General features: G+C 44.5%; 2 protein-coding genes across 3 annotated transcripts in view; both read right to left on the reverse strand.

Annotated features, from left to right (window-relative positions):
* Positions 1 to 279: 279 nt before the first annotated feature.
* RPL31 (ribosomal protein L31) lies at positions 280 to 5,763 on the reverse strand. Of its 2 annotated transcripts, XM_059821600.1 has the most exons (5): positions 5,710 to 5,763; positions 4,861 to 4,977; positions 3,119 to 3,244; positions 891 to 1,003; positions 280 to 351 (listed from the first exon to the last, which is right to left on the reverse strand). In XM_059821600.1, exons 2-5 carry the CDS (start codon positions 4,965 to 4,967, stop codon positions 320 to 322), a joined length of 378 nt encoding a protein of 125 aa, XP_059677583.1. In that variant the 5' UTR covers positions 4,968 to 4,977; positions 5,710 to 5,763; the 3' UTR covers positions 280 to 319. The 2 variants fall into 2 exon arrangements, with proteins under 2 accessions (XP_059677583.1, XP_009807709.2); XM_009809407.2 differs by lacking the exon at positions 5,710 to 5,763 and having other exon boundaries at positions 4,861 to 4,991.
* Positions 5,764 to 8,449: 2,686 nt separating this feature from the next.
* NPAS2 (neuronal PAS domain protein 2) overlaps positions 8,450 to 25,200 on the reverse strand; it is a 107,975-nt gene continuing 91,224 nt past the window's right edge. The window contains exons 16-21 of the mRNA XM_059832962.1: positions 20,912 to 21,058; positions 14,761 to 14,955; positions 13,397 to 13,578; positions 12,672 to 12,764; positions 10,846 to 11,032; positions 8,450 to 9,654 (exon numbers count right to left, since the gene is read on the reverse strand). Coding sequence (XP_059688945.1) covers positions 9,466 to 9,654; positions 10,846 to 11,032; positions 12,672 to 12,764; positions 13,397 to 13,578; positions 14,761 to 14,955; positions 20,912 to 21,058 — 993 coding nt within the window. The 3' untranslated portion in view covers positions 8,450 to 9,465. The remainder of the gene's footprint in view (positions 9,655 to 10,845; positions 11,033 to 12,671; positions 12,765 to 13,396; positions 13,579 to 14,760; positions 14,956 to 20,911; positions 21,059 to 25,200) is intronic.

The raw sequence follows: 25,200 nt of genomic DNA on the forward strand, positions 1-25,200 counted from the left end.
TGGCCTTAACTTAAAATACTTGTGTAGTGGCTCTTTATTCCCATAGGGACAAAACAAGAACACTGGGACTTTGCCACCCACATAGGAACATTCATATCTCCTCCTTATTCCATTGTCACATAACAGAAGTCTACAGTATCTTTAATTATGAAAATTACACCATTATGTACAAGCTCAAAGAAAGCAAGATACTTTAAGAGCTTGTCACCTGTTAAACTTAATGCTTCACGGATGAGAGCTTGAAGAGACTGGACAATTAAAAAAAAAACAACTTAGGAGTAAACTTTCTTTTTATCCTTTTATTGTAATGAAAATCACTTTAATTTTCATCCACGTTGACTGTCTGTAGACCTGCAAAACAAGAAATTGTATCATCACCTATTACTAGGACAAGTCCCTTTATGTATACGCAATATACATGTATTCACAAGAAAGTGCACCTGCAGTTTCAAAGCTAGTTTGCTGATCTACTTCTGGAAGAGCAAACTACATAGGCAAGTATTTCACCGAATGTTAAAACAAAAACTTCACATTAAACTAATCCTGCAAATAAGATACTTCTCAGGTGACAAGCAGAAAAAGTTCAACCTGCTTGAGCTTTTGACATCAGAGGATGTACTTTATATAGGCAAACACAAACCTTAAACTACCCTAACAACTCTGGCCAGTGTTTTTTATTCTCTCAAATTTACAGGACTATTTCGCTAAATTCTGTATTTGCTTTTTAAAGCTGATCAGGCAAGCCAGCAGCCCTGTTCTCTATACCAGACCTAGTTTAAGCCAGCAGCATGCTTTTCATTTGAATTTTGCATTGCAGGAGGAGCTGTCCCACTTTGCTACTTGTTCAGAAAAACATGGCATGGAGGAAGAGAGACGGCACGCAACCTTACCTTTGAATGTTGTGACTGGTACATAGGTAACCAGTGTATACAGCTTGTTTGGTGAATCTTCATCCTCGTTGCGCTTTCTGGACAAACGCACACGGATACGATAAGGAACATTTCTAAAAGGAAGACAATAGATTAATTTTCAATAAAAGATGTACTGAAACCTGTTAATTCATAGAAAAGTTGTCTGCTCCATAGTTACTACCCCCCACCAAATTCTTAAGCTTTGCCTATTTGTGCAAAGACATGATGAGTCAATTGTGTTTCTCTCTCTCACCATCATAACGAGTGAAATCCTGTACCTTAAGAGATTGGACTGTTTGCCTTAGAGGAGCTTTTTGTTCTGTTAAAGTGAGCAGGTAAGATTTAACTGAGCCTTGAATATGATGAAACCATAATCCAGTGGGAGCATAAAGTCAGAAGTGCATCATCAGTCCATTACTGATCCAGGAAATACACTATGAAGATGACCATGAAGCACAGCACAAATAGGATCAGCAAGCAGCTGTTACTAACAAGCATTTCTTACTCAAATAGAAAATAGTGAGGAACCCCCCCCAACAATCTGTTCCGAAAGCCTGAGGCCCCTGTCAAGAGTCAGAGTACTGCCCAATCTGTATGCCAGAAGTCTCATGGAAATTCTAGTGAGCGCTAGACCTGAACCAAGATCTTTTTTATGGGCATACAACTGATCAACATTTCCACCTCACAAAGCCCATGGAACCACAACTAAATTGCTTAGATGATTTTGTTCTTAATAGGCAAGTCACAGCTTAGCGTCCTCCCCTAATACTGCCCAAAATATGCTGCTTGAGGGAAGGCACAGAATTATTTGTCCACACCATTTTTAGTAAAGTAACTTCCCACCTCAAATGAACTCAGGATTTTGGTAAACTCCTGTTCAGAGTACTTTGTTCCATAGAATATGAGAAGGAACTTCCTCCTTGCTGTATGTTCTCACGAGCATACTTATTAATCAGACAGATGCAATAATTAAGACACAGGAACTTGCTTCGATTTACTCCCTTTTTGCAACAAGTCAAAACCATTTTTCACTACTTACTTAGATCACTGACTATCACACTAGCTGACATGGTGATTTTAGCCTCTCCGGATCCTTCCAGAGGAAGGTATTTTACTTTGCATACTTTATCTATTCTAACTAGTGAAAACTGCAGTTAAACTCACACTGGAAAGACAGATGTGATGACTCCCTGCTCCACAGAATGCACTCCTACCAGTTAATATAAGGAAGGCTTGGTTAGTAACCTCACTTCTAAGCTCTGAAGTTATGTGGTCACCTGGTTCAATTGCTACTTCTTCATTGTGTATGAATTGGAACAGCTCAACAGGAAGGATGGAGAACCCCTGCTCAGAAAGCACAGCAACTTAGTCCCATCTTCCCACTCTGTTTTTGAAGGAAGAGTTGGCCTAAGCACAGAGCAGTCCAGGTAAAGGACTGCAAATATGTCATAGGCTAGACTCAGGAATCTAATTCCTAGAAGACGTGGTTTAAAACAAGGACTCATGCATATCCAAGATATCACTTACAGTATTAATCCCTACCAGTTAACCTTTTATTATGGTTTAAGAGGTCCCACTCATCACAGGAGTCCCTTTGGACCATCTTCACACAGATCAAACGCCAAACCAGCCGCCTCTGTAGCAGCAATTTAACAGAAGCTGTAATTTTCTGGCCTACTTGTACTTTCAAGACAAGATTAATGGCCCTATTTAAAACAAACCTCATTATTTCTTTGTGCAACATTTATCAATTCAGCACACTTCGAAACCTAATCCTGTTCAGACACATTACGCAAATCCCAGGTACTTAGCCTGGGACTGTAGGTAGCACTAAAAAGCCATGTTTCTAAAAACTGTCTGCTGCAATAGGGATTGGGGTACTACACTGTTACAATACCCCAATCCTCCCCACCCCAAACCTGTATTCTTTCTTTTCTTTGCTTTATTCTTATTAGAGTTAGAACAAAGTTCTTTTAATTCCAGAGTTTACCAAAGCTTTGCTACAAGTACAATGAGGGAGCTGACCAGAACGTAGAGGTGACAGAAGATTAGCTTGGCATGCACATTGTAAGAAAGGAAGCATTTGCAAAGAAAATGCAAACACTGCAAGAAGGATACAAATTTTTCTACCCCTCCACGTCCTGCACCTCCACATACACAGTTAAAAGGTTCTTCCTCACCCAATAAGGAAAGTTGCAGAAACTTACCTTATTCCTTTAGCCCAGACTGCCTTGTTCAATCTGGTGTCAATGCGAACATCAGGAGTACCCATTTCCTTCATCGCAAATTTACGGATTTCCTTGAGAGCACGCGGTGCTCGTTTCTTGAAGCCCCTAGGACAAACACAAGAGCAATTTCTTTAACTTCAGGAAACTGTCAGCATTGGACACTTGTTGCAGCACTCAACCATTGGTGTTTTATAAACATACAATCGAAAGGATTGTGTTCAACAGCGGTTCAATAGCTGCATCATAGTATGATCAGACCTTTACTCCAGTAGGTAGCTGCTAAACTTAATGTCTATGCCTAATAGAAACCACATACAGTTATGTCGTACAATTTCAGTAAAATTTTGCAACTGCAAGATCTCCCGGATCTTATTTCTAGCATGCTGACATGAAAACTTCTTGCAGTATTACTGAAGGGATCAGAGCTTTCACAGACACTGTAAATGAAAGGCCTATAAGAAAAGCAGTGCAACAATGTTAATACAAACTTGACAGAACTGTTCAGTACTGAAATAAATAGCAGAAGAACAAAACTGATGCTATACTGAGTAACAGTTTCTGCTAAACAGTATTTGATGGTTACTTTCTTCATGTCATCATGATCAGACCACTATCAGAACTGGTTTTTTTACAAGTATGACTTGTCTCATGCCTATTATGAGCAGATTCTGCATGACTAGGCATTTACACTGGAAGTTACAGCTGCATCAAGAGTGCTCTGCTGTAGATATTATATCCACACTGTGACATGCGACTATAGGGTCAGTAGGGTCGAAGGTCCCACAGTGGGTTATATTCATTATTGTTTGTATACTACTGTGGATATTTAGTGCTAGGTATTGGGGATGGGTGATTACAAGTGAGACAAGCATTGAACAAAAAGTATTTCCACCCTAGTACTTCATGCCTAAAGAGAAAAAGAGGATAACCCCAAAAGAGGATAGCAGGATTGCCATCATTAAGAATAGAGTGAATTGCTGTAAACAATCAACGGGCAACGGCAGAACTTCTTATTCCCATTTAAAGGTGCCACTGCCTCCCATCCTCACCCATCATTTTGCAATAGTGCACTGTCTCATTCCTCTGCTGTTCTAAGTTAACTTCAGCAATTTCACCAATTGTTTTGATCTGGATATAGTTTTCTTCCACGTGAATGCAGCCACACACATAAAAAGAGAATCCAAGGGAGACGCAGTTTCTCAAGAAGTCCTCTCCAGCATTTTACTACTACACAGTGGTATGAGGTTCCACATTTTGTCAGGTAAAAAGTTACTCTCATCTACACACACTAATACTGTTTAACACAAACCATATCACAATTTACACCTAACACAATTTAGTGATAAGCATGGAGCCAATAATTTGATTATAACAATACTTAATCTATAAAACTTACTACAGTGGGCTAAATTTTAAACTTTGCTTGGGAAAGAATGATGATCTGTGCACAGAGGTAAATAGCCCTAACTTCAAATTACATCCAGGAACACTCACAGAAAAAATAAACAAGCTTGTTTCTGAAAGCCACCTGCAAGTATAGGCCTGCACAGGTACACAGCTGCTTCCTCGGGACACAACTGTAGCACAAGGGACTAAAACATCACACATTAGCATTGGTACTGGTAAGGACTGTCATTCTCTGCAGTTTAAAACCTACCAAACCCATTTCCAAGTGCCACTTTACATAAGGCCACTTTCACTGATAAAAAACAATAACTTACACGCCATGGATCCGCTTGTGAATGTTGATGGTATATTCCCTAGTTACCACCTCATTTATGGCAGAGCGTCCCTTCTTCTTCTCACCACCTTTCTTTGCAGGAGCCATCTGAGCAACGCTGAAAAGCATCCGTGCACATGTCAAACGCAGACCCAACTTCCCTCAGACTTTTCGCTGTCACTTTCCCTCCTCCCATCGTCCCCAGCTCCTTCTAAGCCACACAACTCCCACATTCAGGAACCAATTTAAGATTAATTCATCCCCGGGGTTTCACCAGTCGCAAATTTTAAGCAGCAACTTTTCAGCACCACAAAGGCTTTACTCTCATCTCCCTAACAGGAGCATAAAACACGAGACACTCTTTGGCCACTTCCCAAGACGACCGGGCTCCTGGCCAGCCCCAAGGACCCTTAAAACCACCCCGTCCTGCTTCTGTATGTCCAAGCACCTTCCTTCTTCAAGGCGACCCAGGAGGGCAGCTCGGCCCGTCCCAGAAAGGAGACGACGGTACAACAGAGGCCCCTTTCAGGGACTGATGGCGGCCTACCGCTTCCTTCTACTTCGCAAAGGCCCAGCACGGGCCGTATGCGCCCCCTGCCAAGTGCCCTGCAGGCCTCCCCGGGCCTGCGCCCCGCCCGGCTCAGCGCAGGCCTGTGGGGGGCAGGGAGATAGGCCCCAGCCCCGCAGAACGCAGCCCCGCCGAAAGCGGACCCGCCGACAGGAACCACCCGGTGCCCCCCGCGCCGGGCCGCCCCCCGCGCCAGACCAGGCCCAGGACTCTCCCCCGCCGCGGGGTCTGCCAGGCGGATGAAGGCGGATTCCGCAGCCCGGGCCCCGCACCGCCACTCACCCTGCCCGGGCACAGGCCGGAAAGGACCGCGCAAGGCACTATGGGAGCAAGGAGCCCTTCCGGGATGCGGGTGAGGGCCGACTGCGCCGGCACCAACCGGAGGCGCGCGCCGGAGGAGGGAGGGGCTCAGTCAGGCGGTGGCGCGCATGCGCGGGGGCAGCAGGCTGTCTGCTGGTACCGGGGAGCGGTGAGGGGGTGGGTGGGGTTCTGTGGCTGTTTGCCCCGGGGAGGGGGGCGCTGACCCCGGAGGGAGCGGATCCGGCCTCTTCCGCCCCGACCGCTGCTCGGTCGTTGAGTTGCTCCTGGCGCAGCCTCGAGCCGAAGCCCCGAGGCCGGGCTCGCGAACGGAGCGAGGGACGGGCCGTCCCTCGGGTAGCTGCCTGCCTGCTCGCCCCCCGTTTAGGAGTCTTTCTTCGAGGTGGTACGTCGTGCGGGGAGCTCGGCTCGGGGGTGGCTGTGCTTCTAGCAGGCGGGTTGCCCTCTTCAGGCCTGCGGCTCCTCTTCCTGGGAGAGAAGCTCGGCGCGGCCGCGCGGGGCAGTGGTCTGTCTGCAGTGACCGCCTCTTCGCTGGCCGCCTGCCCAGAAAAACGACCCGAGCTGAGTGATGATGTCGAACAAGGCGGATCTCGGCTATCACGAGCTAGAGCAACAGCCCAGCTCTATGAAGGGGACTGGCGTTGCGTGTGTGTGCAACAGGGAACAAGTGCAATAACCCAAAACCACAACAAGTGTATAGGGGAGGAATGAGGCAGAGCATGAAAAACTAGGTATTGACGTAAATCTGTTCTTGTAAGTGCTCTGTATCTTTCCAAACAATATAATCCAGTTTATTGGAAGGCAACCCTACCCTATTTACAGCTTCTCTCTGTAAACAACTCACAGTACTGCTGGTTTTAGAAAGGTAAGTGTTTGCTCCAAGGCTGAGCTTGGTTTGGACGTACCCACTGGCGACCAGGAGAGATACGGGTGTATTATAACCATCCCTGAGAGTAAAACAAATTCTTAATGGAATTTTCTCTTCCTGTGACTTCATCATAGTAGTTGAAGTCCATCAAGTGCTGCTTGCACAGGTATTTCCTCTGAGGTGCTCGTATTCCTTCATTACCTCTGCCCTGCATGAACTTTTTGGCCTACAAGCAGACAGATTTTCCCCTCCCCTTTCCCAGAATAAGCCCTTACAGGAGTGGGTGGCATTTATGAAGTTAGTCTCTAACTTAGCCAATAGGCCTTCGCTAAGGTTTGTCTATAGTTAACGGAAAGAGAGAGGTTCCTTCAGACACAAAGTGAAAGCACCTGAAGGTTTAGCTCTTCAGTCTTCATCTGATGGGGTCACTTGCTTCACTGAATGCAAGAACCTACGAGATAAGCAGGCTAACTCAGACTGGTACCTGAAGTTAGCAGTAAAAATATTTTCACAGAGACCAGATCTGATCTCTAAACACTTTTTAGAGACCAGATACTTGATTCCCTCATCTTCCTTCAATGAAGTAAAACAAAAGGATCGTATGGACTGAAATAGACGTGCACCAATCAGTCGTGCCAGCCAGTCTTGCTGTGGAAGCTGCAGGGTCATTTTGCCAGTGGGTTTTCATCAGGAGATTTTTAGGTTTTTTAGAAGATTTTTCAGAACTCAGGGCAAATGAACCTTTTTTATTTTTCGGAAAGGTTGCTTTTAGCCTTTCCAGCTCCCAGCCCAATTATCTCTATTGTTCGTGGTATAGAAACCAGAGCTGAACACGTGGGACCCTGTGACATAATCCTTGGTACTGAAGGGCGGGAAGGGTGGCGTGGTCTGCGCTCTCTTGAGGCTAGCACTGGCTCAGGCAGCTACAAGCTGCCCTGAGGGCCATCCCTTTTCACTCTTGCCACGGTGAATGAAAACATTACTATGCTCAGTTATCCACTTCATTCTGCTGGAGGTTGCCGCTTCTGCAGCAGAGTCAGCAGAGGGAAAGCAGACCTGTACCTTGGCTATTCCACCCTGTAGTTAACTTGAATTTAACATGAAAAAGAGCCTGCACAAGGATGCCAGAGTGGTAACTAGACTGTCTGCAGTGTGGGCATGGTAGCAATTCCAGCAGAGATGTATGACAAAACTCAGGACAGCGATGTCTTAAAACACTGAAGCTGGACATGGGTCAAAGCCCTGGTATGTGCTGGGTCAAACCATTCTTTAAACCATCTGTTTTGTCCTAATCTAAAACTGGTTGGTTGGATGTACAGAGCTGCCTGAGGTCTTTAAAGTTTTAAAGGAGCTTAAAATGAGCTGTCTTGGCTAGCAGTTAGTAGAACTTCCTGAGGTATCATTCTCTGCCATGACAAAGATCCCATAGGATAATAATTGTTTTTGCTAACTGGGTGCCAAACACCGTGCCGGGCCACGGCTAATATTAACAATCTCAAGGGAATCACATAGTTGAACAGCCACAGGAAAATGTGTGCAACTCCTGCAATAAAGCCTTTTGGCTATTTTATTTTATTCTACAAATAAAGACAACTGTCCATCATTAAATGGAAAAAAATAATAGTTGGAGTTGTATATAGCATGAAACAGTAGTTCCCTTCACAAAAACATTTCTAATTCATTAGTTTATTACAAAATATCCACTCACAAAAAAGCACAAGCACAATCTTTATACTTGTGAAATGAGTTGATATTTCATATACAAAATAATTTCCACATAATTCCATATAATTTTATTTTATATAGAAATAGGTCATTATTACAACAGCTGTACAATACACTACTTTTTATTTAATAATTACATAAACTCTTTCTTAGAAACATATCAACAGAAAACATACAAAAAAAAGCGAAAAGTGCATTTCTTTTTTTTTCCCCCCAAAGGAAAATTCAATCCTAGATGTTATAATGAAAGAGATATGTAATAGTCTGCAGCATACCGAGTCAGTGGGCCAAAACACAGTGCATATTTCTGAGAGACTTGCAGTGGGTGAGTTACTTAGGTTGAAGAAGGATCCATGTTGTACTATTGGAGAGTTGCATGATTGTGCTTAGAATTTGAGTTCTCCTTTGCAATCACAATTCATATAGAAAACAGTCCAGTGTGGGTTGTGGGGTTTTTTTCTTTGTTTTTTAGTAATGAAGAACAGTTAGGGTAAGCTGCATAATACTTTTCAGATTCTAAATCAAGGGTTATGAGTTGTAGACCATCTTCACCAATGACTGGGGTTTCTCCTCCATTGGATGTGCTAATTTGGCCACAAGAATAAGGAAACAAACTTCTCTTTACAGAAAGTGCCTAGGTTTTGTCCTCTGTGCAGTTGTGCAAAATAATAACAATAATCATAATAAAAATAATCTCTTGTTCTCTCCTCAATAGACCTTTGACGCAGTGCTTTTCATACACAAAAGAGGAACTGAAACAGTGAAGGCCAAGTACCTCATGAGTCTGTCAACAGTCTTTTGGAATTGCCAGATAGCTTTCAGAGTGACAGGCCAAGATTGAATGCCGTCTCCTGTGCACCCATTGATGATGGAGGCTGCACAGGATAGTGTTCCTTTCTATTTTGCTCTGTCAGTACATACTGTGCTCACGAGACAGCGCAAACTGAATCCAGCATGCCGTAAATGCACTGTCTGTGGCAGTCTGCACTCTGTGGCGTACTTCTGTCATAGAGCTTTGAAAGAAATGCTTGTGCAAAAGCCAAAACAGCAAGTACAAAGTCATTCTCTTCTGCCCCATGTGCCCATTGGTTAAAGCTAATCGTGCATTGATTGTGCTGGTGGGACTCTTATCGCAGTGGCTGTGGTAAATTTGATGATTCTGATAAGCTATTGCTTCTTCTTGATGTTAGTTGCTGCTGCTGCTGCTGCTGCTGCTGCTGTGTCTGATGATACCCCATATTTCCTTGCTGTGGCGAGTAAGATGGCAGGAGCAAAGAATCGGGTTGCTCATTGTGCAAAGAACTTGGTGTTTGCACCTACAGATAAAATAAAATTTATCGTGGTGTTTGATTCTTTCACATATTAAAGCTCTTCATCTTCAATGTACAGGGTGCTTAAAAATACTGCTAGTTTGCTGGCTTTTATTTCTGGGGCTGTTTGGCATGGGGTTAGCTTACCTAATGCTAGAAGGCATGGACATAAATTGCAACAAAGAACATTACAATTAGGCACTGAAAAAGGTTTTCTAATAGGAATGCGCTGCCTATGATTTGCAGGTTTTCCTGAAAAGCCTGTTTAGGAACGGGGTGGGCGACCATGTCAGAAATGGCATGGATAATAGACATGCAACAGAAATGAAACAGGGGATCCTAGAGTACCTCATGCTGTCCCTTCTAGCCCTTCCTTTTTGTGCGTTTACAGTAGGGTGTGACCTTGCAGTGGGGAAATCGATGTGAATTTTGCAGATGCTTTTATTGGGAACGGTATCTGCCATAGTTTTTTCATTAATTCTCAGCTATGATAAGGATTTCATTTCAATAACAAGAGTTTAATAATTTGAGGTTGATGATACTCTTTCAATGATGCCAGTGGATATGCGATTACGTTTATAGACACAGTTCAGCTCCTTTTGAGTTAACATAGAGACACCTCGTTTCCCCCCTTCCCCTTTACTTTAGTATGTGTTGAATTAGGTAAAAAAAAACCAACGTATTTTTACATCTTCAGATCACCTGGTTCTTCCAGGCAATGTGCTCCAGTTTATCTTCTTTGCCTTGTGGAGTTGAGAAAATATGTTAATTTACTGAAGGGATCCAGATATCAGATCCAGATCTCATTTTATGTTGATGCTGGTAATTAAAAATCATCTTTTGACTTGTAAACTAAGCAAATTTTATACTGAATAAAGAGTACAGAATAAATCCTAAGGCAGCAATTTTCTCCATCTAGAAATACGCTTTAAATATATCCAGGATAATCTGATTATGTTTCCAATGTACAGAATTAGTAATTTCCTTTGAAATATTCTGACTGTTCTCACTGGTCCCTTGCTATACTGGAAGGGTACGCGACACTGTATCAGTGTCTTGCACATTTCAGTATCTCTGAAATGGCCATTTCTGCCATGATCAGTCTCCCGCTGAAACCTGGGGCTCTGTTTGCTCAGCCCATTCGCCTTATTACTCTGCATGTACGTTTTATACATTGTCCTCTTTGTCCTACCCTACCTGCAGGTAGCGTTGTTGCTGATGCTGTTGGTGCTGGAGTTGCATAGGTGGCAGAGAGGATGGCTGGGAAGGAGGTGTAGTGGCGAACCCTTGGTTTAACACTGCTTGTCCCATCAGTACGATTGGAGAGCCGCTGCTGGAAGTCTGCACTTCCAAACTTTGAAACATTTGTTGGGTTTGAGAATACCTGTGGAAGAAAGAAGCAAAACAATCAAGAACAACTGCTGGAAGCAAAGGTCTTCCTGTAGTATAGGGGTGGAAGTCCCTAGCCTTCATAAATAATTCCTAATAAAGGATTCCACAGGACCTGCTAATATGAACAATGGCACCACTGGCAACACTGTTTTGCCTTACTCTGTGCATGAGCTGGACTTGGAGGGCAGCATACATCTCATCTCAAAATCCAGAGCGTATTTTAGATTCATTAAAGATTCTGGTTTATGCCCGTCTTCTCTTTGGCTACAGAATTCACATCCCAGGCTCATTAAACGAAATGGCCTTCGATTCTGTATTAATATGCTGAGCTCTGAACTGCAGCGAGAGAAAAGTATATACTCCTCCTGTTCTGCTGCCTGTGCTTCCCTGTGACTGCCTGTGGGGTGGTAATCTCTTGCAGAAACATGGCTAGGGTTGATTACTTCTTAGGCTGCTCATATACATATTGGCAAGTATGGTCAGCAGTTCCCATCACTGTGAGCCACATTGTAGGAACAGAAGAAGCCTCTAGAAGTTCTCCAGAGTGAGGGATGGGACAGAAACAAAATACTTGGCTCCTCTTGCCAGTCTGCTTTTGCATAGAAAAACTTAAATATGTGTTGTTTTGTGGAAGGCTGTGGGCAAAACCACAACGGAGCTGTTGCCAGCCCAGCCTAATTCTGTTTATCCTGTAATGGGTGATGAGATCATAGTGTGGTGTGTGTTTGCTGAACAGCTGTTCAACATTAGGGGTTAGTCAGAAATGCTACAATTTGGGTACGTATACTAGGATGTGAGCTCCTAAAAAAGGGTCCCGTGAGTCAGGAAGTGTATGTGAAGTTGGAGATGTATCTTTGTAAATCAGGTCTCTTTTATTTAGATGCTTAAAAGCAGATCTAAAATGCTGTATATTTAAAGTTGAAAAGTTTAACTCAAGATAATCTTAAACAGCAATAGTGATGTTTAAAAAAAGAAGTACTGAATGCCTACATTCCTGAGGTGACACACAGAAATACTTTTAAAGTAAGGATGTGCAAACAGCTGCCTTATTATTTTAGCAGTTCACAACTAAGTACAGTGACGAAAAACAGCTAAGAAAAAAACCAAGCATTTTCTGACCGATGTTTTCTGCTTCCTTCATCTGAGTTTTGAGGAGACAAACAACTGAGGTGGTTTGTTTAGCAGTTTTTCCGAGAGCGCTCAGGCGCAGGGGCCTGTTGGTTCTTTCAATTCTGCTGGTGTAGATTAGGCATAGCTCCACTGGCGTTACACCAGCGTCTCACTGCCCAGAGAGCAAGGGCTTTCTTGGTGCCGGCCATTTCAACTGGGCCACTGCTGACTTTCTCTCTCACATTTACGTTGGTGGGTCAGAAGTTCCAGCAGTGAAGCAAGCATCATGTGAGGGAGAAAAATTCCCTCATCCTCAGCTTGTTAAAATGCCACTGGCACGTTGTGTTTCTCTGTCATCCTTCCTGATGTGACCAGGCAGGGTAAGGCTGACCCTGACACTGGAAGGCAGGCTCAGCACAGTAACACGTTCCCGATATTTATAACTACTTCGTCATCTTACTGAAGAAGGCTATTTCCCCTCAAAAGCAACTTTGATGTTTTATCTTTGACAAGTCACATACTTGGCCTGGGATCCCGCCATGCTGAGGTCTGAAGGGTGTCTTGCATTACAGGACCCAGGCATCATGGGCTGAATAGGCTGGCTGAGCAGCAGTCTGGCGCATGGAAAAAAGAAAAGGTGACATTGCTGTAACAGAAGGAGCAGACAAATCCCACATTTTGAAAACAGAAACAGGATGCTTTCGTAGGCACAGCACAAGGCGGAGCGTTAGGGGATCTGACCTCAGCTCTCAGCCATGGCAGGCGCTTCCTGGGCGCTGTGAGGTGGGGACTGGGGCAGTGTGTGCCCTCGCTGGTAACGTGGGTGCCGCCCTGGGAAGCTGGGCACTAGGATTTCAGGAGAGTGAAATTTCTTTTGCTCCTGCTGGTGGGAATGGCTTGTACTTGAGCTTTCTGAGTATCAGAATGTAATTTTTTTGGTTCACGTGTCTAGTTGGATACCAAGGATCTGGCCCTCCTCCACCTCCCACCCGGGGGAGCCTGAGGCAGCGAAGGAAAAGCGGAGACATCCCACCGCCCCGGGGCTGGGAGGCCAGAGGCGGCACAGCTGCCGCGACCGCGCACGCCGAGACCGCGCACGCCGAATCTAAACCGAGCGCAGTTGGGGTCCTCATGCTCAGCGGCTGGGCCTGAGGCCTGGGCCTAGCGCTGGGCCTAAGGCCTAGGCCAGGCGCGCGGGGAGGCCTGGCCCTGCGCCGCCCGCCGGCCGGGCGGGGTCGGGCCGTACCTGAGCTGCTGGTCGTGGCTGCAGCCGGGGGCGGGCGGGCCGGGGGTGCCGCCCCGCGGCAGGGCAGCAGGGGGCGCCGCGGTGCCGCCGCCGGCGGGGGCTGCGGCGAACGGCGGGGGCGCGCCGCGGGGGGGCCGTCCGCCGCCCGGCGCCGGCTCCGCGCTCCTCGCCGCCTTCGGGCCCTGGAAGAGAGCGGGCAGAGAGCGAAACTCGAGCGCGGCCGTCACCGCTGCGTGGAGAAGGCCTAAAGAGACGGACCGCGACAGTGCGGCGGGGGCGCGGTCGCCGTTAAGGCCTGGCGATGCGTCCACCCGGCTGCTGTTCCTCCAGCCCGCCGCCGCTTTCGTACCCACGGCTGCCCCGCGCCCTGTTCTGCCGTTCTGCAGAGCCCTTGGCCCAGGGCGCTGTGAAGGCAAAGCCGCCCCGGTCGTGCCGTCAAGCAGTTGAGGAGACAAACGACACCCCGTGAAGACACGAGCAAAGTTAGGTGTGATTAGCGCTGCCGTAAAAGCCCAATGATGGGAATAAACCTTATTAAAGAAAAAGATGGTGGTGGGTTTTTTTTCTATTTATAATAGGGATACACTAATAGAGTCATTATAATACAGGTATTATATTATATTATTATCTTATCCTACAGGTATGTAGGAGCTACAGCTGAGTGGTCTGAAGATAATGGTGCAGCTACGTTTGCCACACACGCAGGTAGCAGAAATAGGGGCTACGTTTTCTGTGCAGGGAGGTACAACAGGCGGGTGGAAGAGCAAAATCTGGAAATGCCGAGAAACCAGCAATAAGAAAAAAACCCACATGTCAAACCTACTAGCTTTCACCAGTCTCAGTTACTACTAAATGAGGCTGAATTTATGTCCCCATGCAGGACTCTCTTATGCTCACAACCTGGGGGTCTCACACAAATCTCCATGTATTCCAGCTGTGTGCTACCCGAGCAGACAGGCTTTGCTGTGTCGGCGGCGTCTGGCTGGATTCAGGGAGCAAGCAGGGGTGAAGCTTATTTTGAGAGGTCACGCTACCGACACCGCTATTGCTAGTTTCCAGCGTGGTCGGTCAGGTTTCTTTCAGGATAAACGGAAGAACAGTAAGTCATCCACAGCTTTTGCATGCCCCCCTCCTCAGTTTTCAAGCTGAAACAGCTGCTCAAGTAACCCTCCTGGCTGAGGTCTTAAAAAAGGGATTTAAGGAAAAGTAAATGCTGTAGGCACACCCTTTATATAGGCTCCCCCTACATAGGACAATAGGGAAGGAAAGACAAAGGTAGACTTACAGGACTGACATGATTTTACTTGCTTGTTTAATACAGCTTCTTTCCATATAAATGCTCCTCTATTCAAAGAAGTGATTACCTGGCTCGATACCACGCTTGCTTCTCTCAGTGCTTGCTGGTTCGCTGTTTGCGAAGATGCAATTTGCCCTTGAAGTTGAGGACTGGAGACAAGCTGCTGCTGAGAAATGGCCCCTGATCTCTGCTGTAGCTGTTGTGGCTCCGGCTGCTGAGTATTGCTAAAGCTCAGGGATGCTGTCGGCTGCTGTAGGAACATCTGGAAAAGAAGGGGGGAGGGTTTATTTACATAGCCCAGCTGTCTTGAATAATGAAGGTGACAGAACTAAATCCAAAGCTATAGTCTAAAATAAAGTTACCATGTTTCTGGATTCACTATGCATTTACTGTTAGTTGGAAATCACCTATCTTTCCTACATTAACAGTTCTGCTGTCTCTAGTTTCTTGATTTCTTGTTCTGCAAGTGCACTCATTATTCATGAAGTATGGCCTGAAGGTACAAGTCCTCTCTCTGTGGGGCAGGCACAGCCCTCATAACAGCAGTTCCCTGTACATTCACTGTGTTCTGGGGCATCTTGACCAGAGAGAAGAGAGTAACTCCATGTCTTTTCAGTCCTTTCATTTCCCCTTTCAACAAAATCAGCCTGCCTTTCAGACAGGGCTGCTTTTGAATTTGTCTCTGGAAATTCAACACCTTACATACAGTTGGGTTGTCAAATATTTTTAGTGAGGCCACAGTCAGGCCAGAGCTGTCCATGTGGAATGGCTGTGTCCTTATCATTGAGAAGATGTGTAAACAGACAGTCACTGTCATTTATCTGATTTCCCATCAGGTAACTATCACCCGGTGTTCTTCTTAACCGTACCATGCATTTGACTGGTGCAAAAGAGCTAGCATCTCCTCTGTTAGTGTTTCTGTAAACGATATACTCTCCATGCCTGCATTGCAAGGTGAGGCTTTCTTCTTTAAAAGCTGTAGGACTTGGGAATTTTTGCTTTTCTAGGGGCTATTTCTTTTATTATAGCTGTACAGAGGAAAAAGGCATCTTTTAAAACCATACATTATTAATGCTACAAGCTACCTTTGCAATATTTCAAACCTAGCTTCTTGCCACCGAGGACTGTACAGAAGTACGCATCGCAGGTAGTTGAAGGCATTTTTGGATCTGATTCTGATTCCACACCACTATTACACGTGTGGAACTCCATTAATTTAAGTGGAGCTACTTAGGGTTTAAATGAAATCAGAATCACAATTATTATCTTCATTATTCATCCATCAGTCTCATGCCTAGCAGTACATCTGAGGTACACCCAGTAATTAGTACACCTTTCTGCAGCTTATTGCTGTATTAACAATTCCCTAAACTACCATGTCCCCTCTAATTTTTCTTGGAAAAACCCCATGCCTACCTCCAAAGGACTGGCACAATGCACTGCTTTTCTTTGCATAAGTATGGGTTGATCCATCATATTTGTACTTATTTATCTAGCTTTTAAACCATGGTTTTTATTTAAATATGATAAATTTTTAATGAATTTCTACGTGCCAAGATTTTACTCAGAAAAAAGGTACAGACAAAGCTTGCATTAATCAGCTGAGAGAGGGGGGCAATTAATGAAAATGTTAATGGACCTAAAGCAAAGGCTTGTTTCAGATGCTGTAGGCTAACCACACCTCAGAGATGTCTGATAGAAATAAATGGGTCAAGCAACAGAGTTGGGGCTGCTCACAGCAGGTCTGAAACTAGCTCCGAGTGTTTTAAAAACACTGCTCACAGAGTTTGGAGCCGTTACGTATCAGAAAGACAGATGGTCTTGCAACTTCTGCCAAGTAAATAGGTCTTATTATGAATAAATCAAAGACAGAAATTACGCAAAATCGTTTTCTTGTTTATTTTCTGTATATAGAAGCTAAGCTTTGGACATGTTTGGTAAATGAACTCACTTGATTAGCTCTAGCAATGAAACTGGTCGCCATTGATACAAAATTTGATATAAAACAATATAAAATTCAGAACAGGTGAAGCAAGTGGTGTCTTTCAAAAATATGATGGGGAGTGTGAACCGACTGGTACTGGCCAGGTCACCGCAAATTAAGACCTTTAGGATGATTATCTTAGTGTCCTCCCTGTACGTGGCGCATAGTACTGGAGAAATACTAAGTTCATCCAATGCAAAGTCAACATCTATCGATGCGAATGTCAGGCAGGGGGTGAACTTGTGGCAAATGACTTACTCTGCCTATGAGCATGCCTTACTTCCAGAAGGTGGCCAAGGAGCTTATCCTTGAAAGCAAGCAGAATAACCTACTTTGCAATTACCAGCGTGTGCCACTGGGTACGAATGTGCACAGTTAATGGTTGGCAGCTAAAATTTACTATAAATTTACAACCAAGTTTATCCCAGTAAACCAATTTTGTTTGTTCATGTGTTCGTACCCTGAGAGAGCTCTGAGTGTTTCATACCTAGGGACCCTCTCTTGCATTATAATGGCCAAAGCAGCATTATTACCTTCTGAACATAAATGTCCTGGAAAAAAAAAGCTCAAGGCAGGAAGCGATGGTGCCATTTAACCTGTGTCCCTGCAGAACTGGAAGACTCAAGATGCCTCATCAAAACAAGAGTTAACCTGAGAGAGGATCGAAGCGTGGAATTTCTACCTGCTAGTTAAGCCTAAAAGCAAGAACATGCTTCATTTGTACAAAACTTACTGGTGTTTTTTCATAATGTGCCTCTTTTTTGATAGTCCTGCCTGAATTCCCCTGAAACACTGAAATACAGCAACTTTAAATAACAAACTCCCTAATAAAGAATGAAATCTTTCCCAGCCTGAGCAAATCCAAGTAGATAAATTAGCAACCCCCTAACTGTACTGCTGATAATGACATGTCTTGTGGCTGATTTTGCAGACTGCAAGGTCAGTGAAGCATCTTACAAATATTTTTTAATTGGCCAGCTTGTTAACATGCGCAGCAAAGCAGCGAGGGAGGGGAGGGACCCTCTGACACTGCTGCCCCCTCATTCCAAGACAGATGGTCCCTACAGCTAATGGATGAATCACATTGGCAAGACATCGTGAGGAAAACGGCTCTTTGACTCTGCCTGTCCTTTGGATAATCAGTGGATTATAGCCTTTGGGCTGATCATTACAGACATCAAGACTCTTTCTTTATGTAAAATACGGGAAGATGAGAAGCACAGCACTGGGAAGCTGAGGTTCACTGACTTCGAAGGGAGACTGGTTTGCAAATGATGGGTGGCTTTGGACGGTCTCGTTTGTAGTTCTTGCAGGCTGGTCAGGCTCAGCCCTTCTGCCTTCCTCCCCATCCGCAATTCATTAGCTAGACTGTTCGAATCTGGAGCAGACGCAGCATCCTTCAGACTTCTGAGGTTACTCTTGCTGCTCCTGTCCTTCATACTGTCATTTGTCAGGAAAAGCAGTAACAGGGATTTAATGGAGTTTTGAACACTTTTGTTCAGGGCCCACAACCCTCCTGCTAGTTTCATCATTCATTGCACAAGGCCCTTGGAAACAGTTTCTAATGCAGACTACCATGCTCAACATCTGTCTGGTTGGGAAAGCGTTTCTTGGTGGACTGCCGTACTGTAGTTTTGAAGATTTCTGAAGGAAATGGAAATGGGGCTTAATTCCCCGCAGAGCTACCTGTACACTTCTGTGTGGGAGTGAACCAGTGGGGAAGATATGCTAATAAATCAGCTAATGAGGGAAAATCAGAGAATACTTCCCCCTTTTCAGACAGCCTACGGCACTCCCCCATGCTTACAGCTCTTTTACGCGGAATGTTAAAGAGACCAGAAATGTGCTTGATAGTAATGCTCGCCTGTTTGCTACTATGCTTTGTAGCTCTGATAATAGACACAGATCAGTGTCTGCAGACATCCAGCTCTCTGAATGATGAAATCTGTGCGGCAAAGCATGTGGTTGGATTTCTGATTTAACAGTTTACTCCTCGCTGCTTGTGAGTCACAAAAGTGCTGCATGCAAAAGTGTGAGGCTTTCTTTTAAGTTGCCCCTAGCCAAATAAGACAAAGCTAATTCCTGGTCTCACTCTATTCCTGCAACAGCACAGTAATTTCTTTGTGGTTTTTTTTTTAACCTAGAGAAAGTGGGAGAAGGAAAAGGCCCTGGCCATGAGTCGGTGTGACCGCTCGCATCTCACCACCTTGTTTGATTGCTCTGAGGAGACTGAAAGGCACCAGAACTACAGAGGATGACCCTTGCCATCCAGCACTGCCCCTTCAGGCAGATACGCAGCCCCTGCATTTCTGAACTGCCCTCCAGCCCCCTGCCTCTCAGTTCTGCATCTGCAATAAGCTGGGAAATGGTCGGTACTGACATCAGAGAACTTGTACTGGTCTCAAAATACTTGGTCCAACCTGGTACAGTCTTCATGGGGGACAGGGTCACCCAAATGGTATAACTCAGAGCTACAAATTGGTATGGGGTGGGCAGTATGGAACTACCCACCATTTACCCACTGGGCCTCCTCTTCTCTCTGCTTGAGCTCCCTATGAGCGTATCTGAGAACCTGTCCCACGGTCTTTGGGTTATGAAATGCACCATAGCGCATATGGGGGACAGCTATGTAAAAATAAAATTCATTTCCTGCTTATAGGAATGTGCTCTGATCTTCTATTTTTGCCTGAATTATGCAAAAAACGACAACAAAAAAAGTGTATGTGATATTGAAGACTTCACCAGGAGAGAGTAACGGTTTTCGCCCAATTAAAAAGGAAGTGAGAATATCATGTCTCTTGATATTCATAATAACAATAATAGCTTTCAGACATATGACATGATTCTGAACTGAAGGCCAGCTAATTGCAGAGACACTTTCCTTTCCCATTAATCAAAGTCAGCGCAGAACCAATAGAAGAAATGGACTGAAGTTAAACCTGGTCTACCTATACACTTATATGGCACCAGGAACAGAGAGTCCTGATTTTGGGACCCACCGTCTTACAGCAGTACACATGCAGCAACTTAGGTGGCAAAGTTTCTAATTTGGCTTCACTGATCCCTTAATTGCCTAAACATACAATCCCAATTTGTTTTAATATGTGAAACTGCATTTCACAGATGCTGATGATGGGTGAGAGTCTGTGGAAGTTGGGAGCAAAATTTCCACTGACTTCAGCAGGTCCCAGGTTTTCTTCCTGTGCTTAAAATGTTCTTTGACATATTCGTTTCCATGCCAGAGCTTGTCTTCTAAAAAAATCTTTTTAGTACAATGCTCACAGTGGGTCCCCAACGCAACATTTCTAGCAAGGGTCATTTAACCTGACATTTATAGTTCAATTATGAGGAACATAGCAGTAATCACCCCGCATTCAGAAAACTTCCATAAAACTGGATGATTTGTCCATTTGTCATTAAGTGAAACTTGCGATGTACTGAACTGCTCTTGCTATTATTTCTGAGGTTTGGTAGACATAAGGGGTAGTACAAAGCAGACACTGTACTTGATGAATTAAAAGCAGCTACTGTACTTAGTGAATTCTAGCTCTCTGTAGGAGGTATCAAAGGCAGAAGAAGAGCAGGCTTAGTCAGCTTCACCCTAAAGGCTTAAGCTGGTCCAGTGAAGAACAAATTCAGACACCTCCCAGGTGTGAACAAATGAACATCAGCAGAGGTTTGGGGGCTTTTAACGTGACAAGGAAATTAATCTCTTGTGCTCTGTATCTGGGCTGGGGTAGGGTCAGGAAAACAGGGAGTGAATGAAAGAGATGAGCACTGCCTGAAGGAGGGCTGTTGGCTAAGGAAGAGCTGGACAGACAAGATACTGAGCACGAGTGATGCCAACATGAAGCAAGCAGTGATTGGATGGAAGCTAATGAGCTGGAGAGACATAATCATTGACAAGTCTGAACTTGAACATTTTTCTACTACAGCTGCTCAGTCTGAAGGCTCAGTAGATAAAGCATTAAAATGCTACTGTAAATGACCTAAATTCTTCTCCTCCTCCTCCTAAGGTTGAGATATTTCTTCCTTCTCTTCTTCCAGAAAGCTTTTAAATCTTTCTTGACATAGGTTACTCAAGGGGCTTTCAGAAGGCAGCATCCTCATTCAGATGAGCTGGTTTCCACGTGTCCAGATTTCCTGGACTCTTGAGCTAATTTTAAGTCACCAACCCTATCAATGGCCATGCAAGAGAGGATGCTCTGCTCTGCCCTTCCCAGCAGTAACACACCTGTACACTGGAGTCCTGGACCAGGCAGAGCTGCTCCTGTATCTTCTGGAGCTCCTCCTGCTGCCACCGTATGTTGGCCTGCAGGATCCGGGTCCGCTGCTCTAGCTGGTCCTTGATGGTCTGGAACATGCTGAACTGGGCTGAGAACTGAAAAAAAAGGGAGAAAAATCAGTCATTGTAATACAAACAGGCCTCAGTAGAACATTGTTCTGTAAGAAGTTATTGGTTTCTTGATTGTAAAGCACAGCCAAAGGAGTAAAAGACGTGTTTGTAATATACTAACATCTACGCAGAGATAAATCTTGTCTATTTTAAATTTTATGCACATATATTAAATTGCCTCAGTTAGAGTGATCTGCTTACAGCTGACCCTGTTCTGTTAGGGAATTATCAGAAGGACTGTTTTCGAGAGAATGCTACTTTATAATATCAAGAGCATCTTAATTGAATGGCAAATGAGTGCATAACTTTTATTAGCCTGTAGTTTGGAGTCCTTAGCGTGGCATAACTGTATATTCTGGATGTGTTTTACTCACGCTTTCCTTTTTCCGCACAGAAACAGCCATGCTGCAACGGTTTATTCTGCTGGTAACTTACTACAGCATCATGCAAAAGCTGACCACAATGAACGTTTTCTAGATTTCTACAGCTGAGTAGTAGTCAAGCTACAAGAAATACTCATTAATTTATTTTTATACATGACGTAGAATGAATAGCTCAGCTCAGTGGGAGAAAGGCTATTCTAAATAATAATATAAAATGGAGATCACTAGTCAGGGTCAAGAAGAAAGTGCAACCTCCAGTAGCAGCAATACTTGGCACAAAGTGGAATCATTCAATAAGCACAGAGGGGACTAACACGACAATAAATTCCTAGTTTTATTTGGTGTTTTCGAGTATGATTCAAAGTCCACCAAAGTTAATTATTACTTTAATAGGCTTTGGAATAGTTGCTTTGCATGCGCTCATATTCCAAAAGTAAAAAACAGCCTTTGGAAAAAAAACACTTCAAAAAATCTAAGCTTTTGTAATCAAGGCATTCAAGACCTCTCTGAAAACATGCAGCGCTGTGAGTGTCCAAGCAAAAGAAAAATAATAATTTTGCTGTGACTTGAAAATGGTGCCCTGTTCTTGTGGTTCTTCCACTGGCTCTGTGCTAGCGGGTGAACTGATGCACGCTGCTGGAGCCTTCCTGCTCCATGGAGGTGCACCTGCTTACACCATTTCTGGCTTTTTAATAAGAAAACAAAAATGGTAGCAAAAAGGGAATTAACGAGAGCTCTGGTGCTGGCAACACTGTAGAGTTAAATGGAATTTCTGGCTACTTAGAGAAATCTAAATGTGACAGGTCAGATTTGTATCAGCTAACTGCTTTGCCTTAAACCAGCTAAATACATGAAATACCGTCACATTCCCTCCAGCAAAGCTGAAATCTCCCAGTAAATGGCCTTTAGGTGTGAAAGGAGGAGAACTTCAGAGGGTTTATTTCTATTTACCAGGTGGAGGGTGGCTTTCCCGCACAATCTGGGAGGTCAGTGCTTAAAAAGTGGTGGCAAGGTGGAGGTGAGTTTCATGGCCAGTCCTGCCTGGGGAGAAGGAGGGCTGCTAAGGTGGCCTGTGCAGTTACTGCAGGCAGAGACTCTCAGAACCCACTTTGGTGGCAGAGGCATCTGTGTGTGCTGGCAGTTTGCAGCGCCTGCCCAAGGAGATAATGTGAGTGCTTGGCCTCCGGCGCAGTGATTTTGCCTTCAAGCAGCAGCGCTTTCATCTGCAACCAGGTCCTCCCCCAGAGCAGAAAAATGGTGTCAAAGCTCCTGAAGGGAAGTTTGTGTTACTTCTAATTGGTGGAGAAGTCAGAGTGGGGTCTCTCTTTTTTCCTAGGCCATGTATAAAGTATTAACCCAAGGAATGGACGGATGAGTGGAAACTTCTGATGTTTGGGAACAAGGACAAGTGACTCAAAGGGGAGTCCGGTGCTGCTTGTTCCAGTGTGAATGTGGACCTGAAGAGTCCCAGGTACCCTGATTTTAGGAATGGAATGATGCTATGTAGCAACGGCTTGCTTAGATGAAATGCAGCTAATTCCTGCTTTAACCTGGGTCTGTACAGAAGGATTTTTTAAAAAGCCGGGTCTCGCAACCTAATTCTCTTTATATGAACTCTGTTAGTGAGGACTACTCTTAAGTCTTTAAAAGGATCCTTATCAGACAGGAATTAAAAACAATTTTAGCCAAAAGCTTCATTTTAACTGCTTGCTGACCGTAGATTTTTCATTGACATGCAAACTCCTTGAAGACACTTTGGGAAAGGAACCTGATTTTCTTCAATTAAAAAACGTAAGAAATTCTATAACAGATAATTTTATAATCATTTTATACTTCAATAAGAAACAAAATCCATTTCCAGGCCTTAGTTTTGAATTTGAATTTGCTTTGCAAAGTTGCACGCAAAAATGTGTTGCTGTTGATTTTTAAATTATTATTCCTTAATTTTTTTTTCAGCACCTTCTTATATTTAACATATTCATCTAGTATTGTCCTTTTGTTCTCTTTTTCGTGTGCTTTTTGTATTAATACAATTAACAACGACAATTAGCTGGTCTACTAGAGTGAGAGCCATTACAGAAGAAGACAAGGAACTTTCTCGTTTGCTTTTTTCCCTTTCCCACTCTAACCCCAAATTTGTTGATAACTCTAGTCATGACCCCTGTGATTACAGAGCTTCTATTGTTTTTGTACAATGAGACACTAACAGCAATTGACCTGCACCAGAGAGTATTTATCTCAAGATCATTTAACTAGGGGAGGAATCTGTAATTGCAAAATAAATTAAAAGCACTTAACTCAAAATCTTCCACAGAAAACACTGCACAGCTTTAACTCTGCCATTGGTATCAGATGAAGTTGCTATCTGTCTCATTTAGGTATTTACAAACTTCCATAGGGTCCTCAGAAAAATGCATGTTACACACAGAAAAGTGCCAGCTTTCCACATACAGTCAAAGATGGAAGACTAAACCTTTGAGATAGCTATAATTGCACCAGTTTAATCAAGGCTTGTTGTGCAGGTGAAAGAAACCACAGCAGTAATTTTAGTTTGCTTTCTAAAAAAAAAACCTAATAAAGTGACGCTTTTGGGCTCATGTCAGCAGATGTCCTGGTAGGGACAGGCTTGATGCACCGGCCCTGACGGTCCAGACAGGATGTACAGCCCAGGGAGAGGGAGCGGCACTTCTGGGCTGTGAGCCCTCCCTGACAGCATGGACATCTGAAAGAGGCCAGCTGGACCATGCCCGAGGAGGGGTGTTTCTCTCCACTGGGTGCCACCGCAGGGTGCCAGGGTTACCCCCTCTCTCTAGCTGCTGGGGGGCTGCAGCCCGGGGAGGGGACCTACGGCCCCTGTGTCTGTTGGGATGGTCCCCCATTTCAGATGTGATGAACAAAAAGGTGGACATCTCAAAGACGTTCTGTTCCTACAAGTTTCATGAAATTGGTGGCTGGGTAAAGAAAAAAGACCCTATTTATTTTTTTGCTCGGTTTCCTTTGAGCCTTTCCTTTCTGCCTACCTTCCAACTTTCCATCCTTGGGGCCAGTGCTAGAGACATGAAAAAAGAGTTGTGAGACTGTCAAACATACCAGGTTGCTGAATCTCATGAAAGCTATAGCTGAGCAAAGGAGAGAGGGACCCCCTCGTTGCCCTCCTGGGGGGGAAGAGTGGGTCTGTGCACCAGCCTTGCAAGGCACAGCCCCTGGGAAACTGGGTTTCATTAGTTTTGCAGCTCACCGAACAACTTGTTCATTCTGTCTTCTGAATAACACCTGCGCAATCCCAAACGGATTATTAGTGCTAATTATTATTCAGTCATCAACATCCGCTGTGTTGTAGGGGATTTTAATTTATTACAATGAGGAAGGCAAACAAACAAATATTCTAATAGGGAGCACTTGGTTTAAAATAAACCATTTACATTCAGGCTAGAACTGTGCTGTCTATTCATTCAGACAAGCAAGGCAGAAGCTAAAACCACTTTTTGGCGGAGACAAAACCATCGCAGCCTTTGCTTGAAATAAAACTAATCAAAGTTCGAGCAGATGGTGCCCAAGGCAGCAGCTAGCTGCTCGCTGCAGATGTGGTCATGGCCGCTTAAAATGTCCTTCGCCCCCGGCTGCCACCCTGTAGCCGAATGTTAGCTGCAAGGGAGCCCATCAGAGTGCATGGGCTCTGCATGGCCAGGCTCGGCGAGTGGCTTTTCAGCTCCTGCCATCAGTCACCTTCAGCTGAGGGCTAGC

This window comes from Gavia stellata, chromosome 1 (genome assembly GCF_030936135.1).
Source record: "Gavia stellata isolate bGavSte3 chromosome 1, bGavSte3.hap2, whole genome shotgun sequence".
Taxonomy (NCBI): Eukaryota; Metazoa; Chordata; class Aves; order Gaviiformes; family Gaviidae; genus Gavia; species Gavia stellata.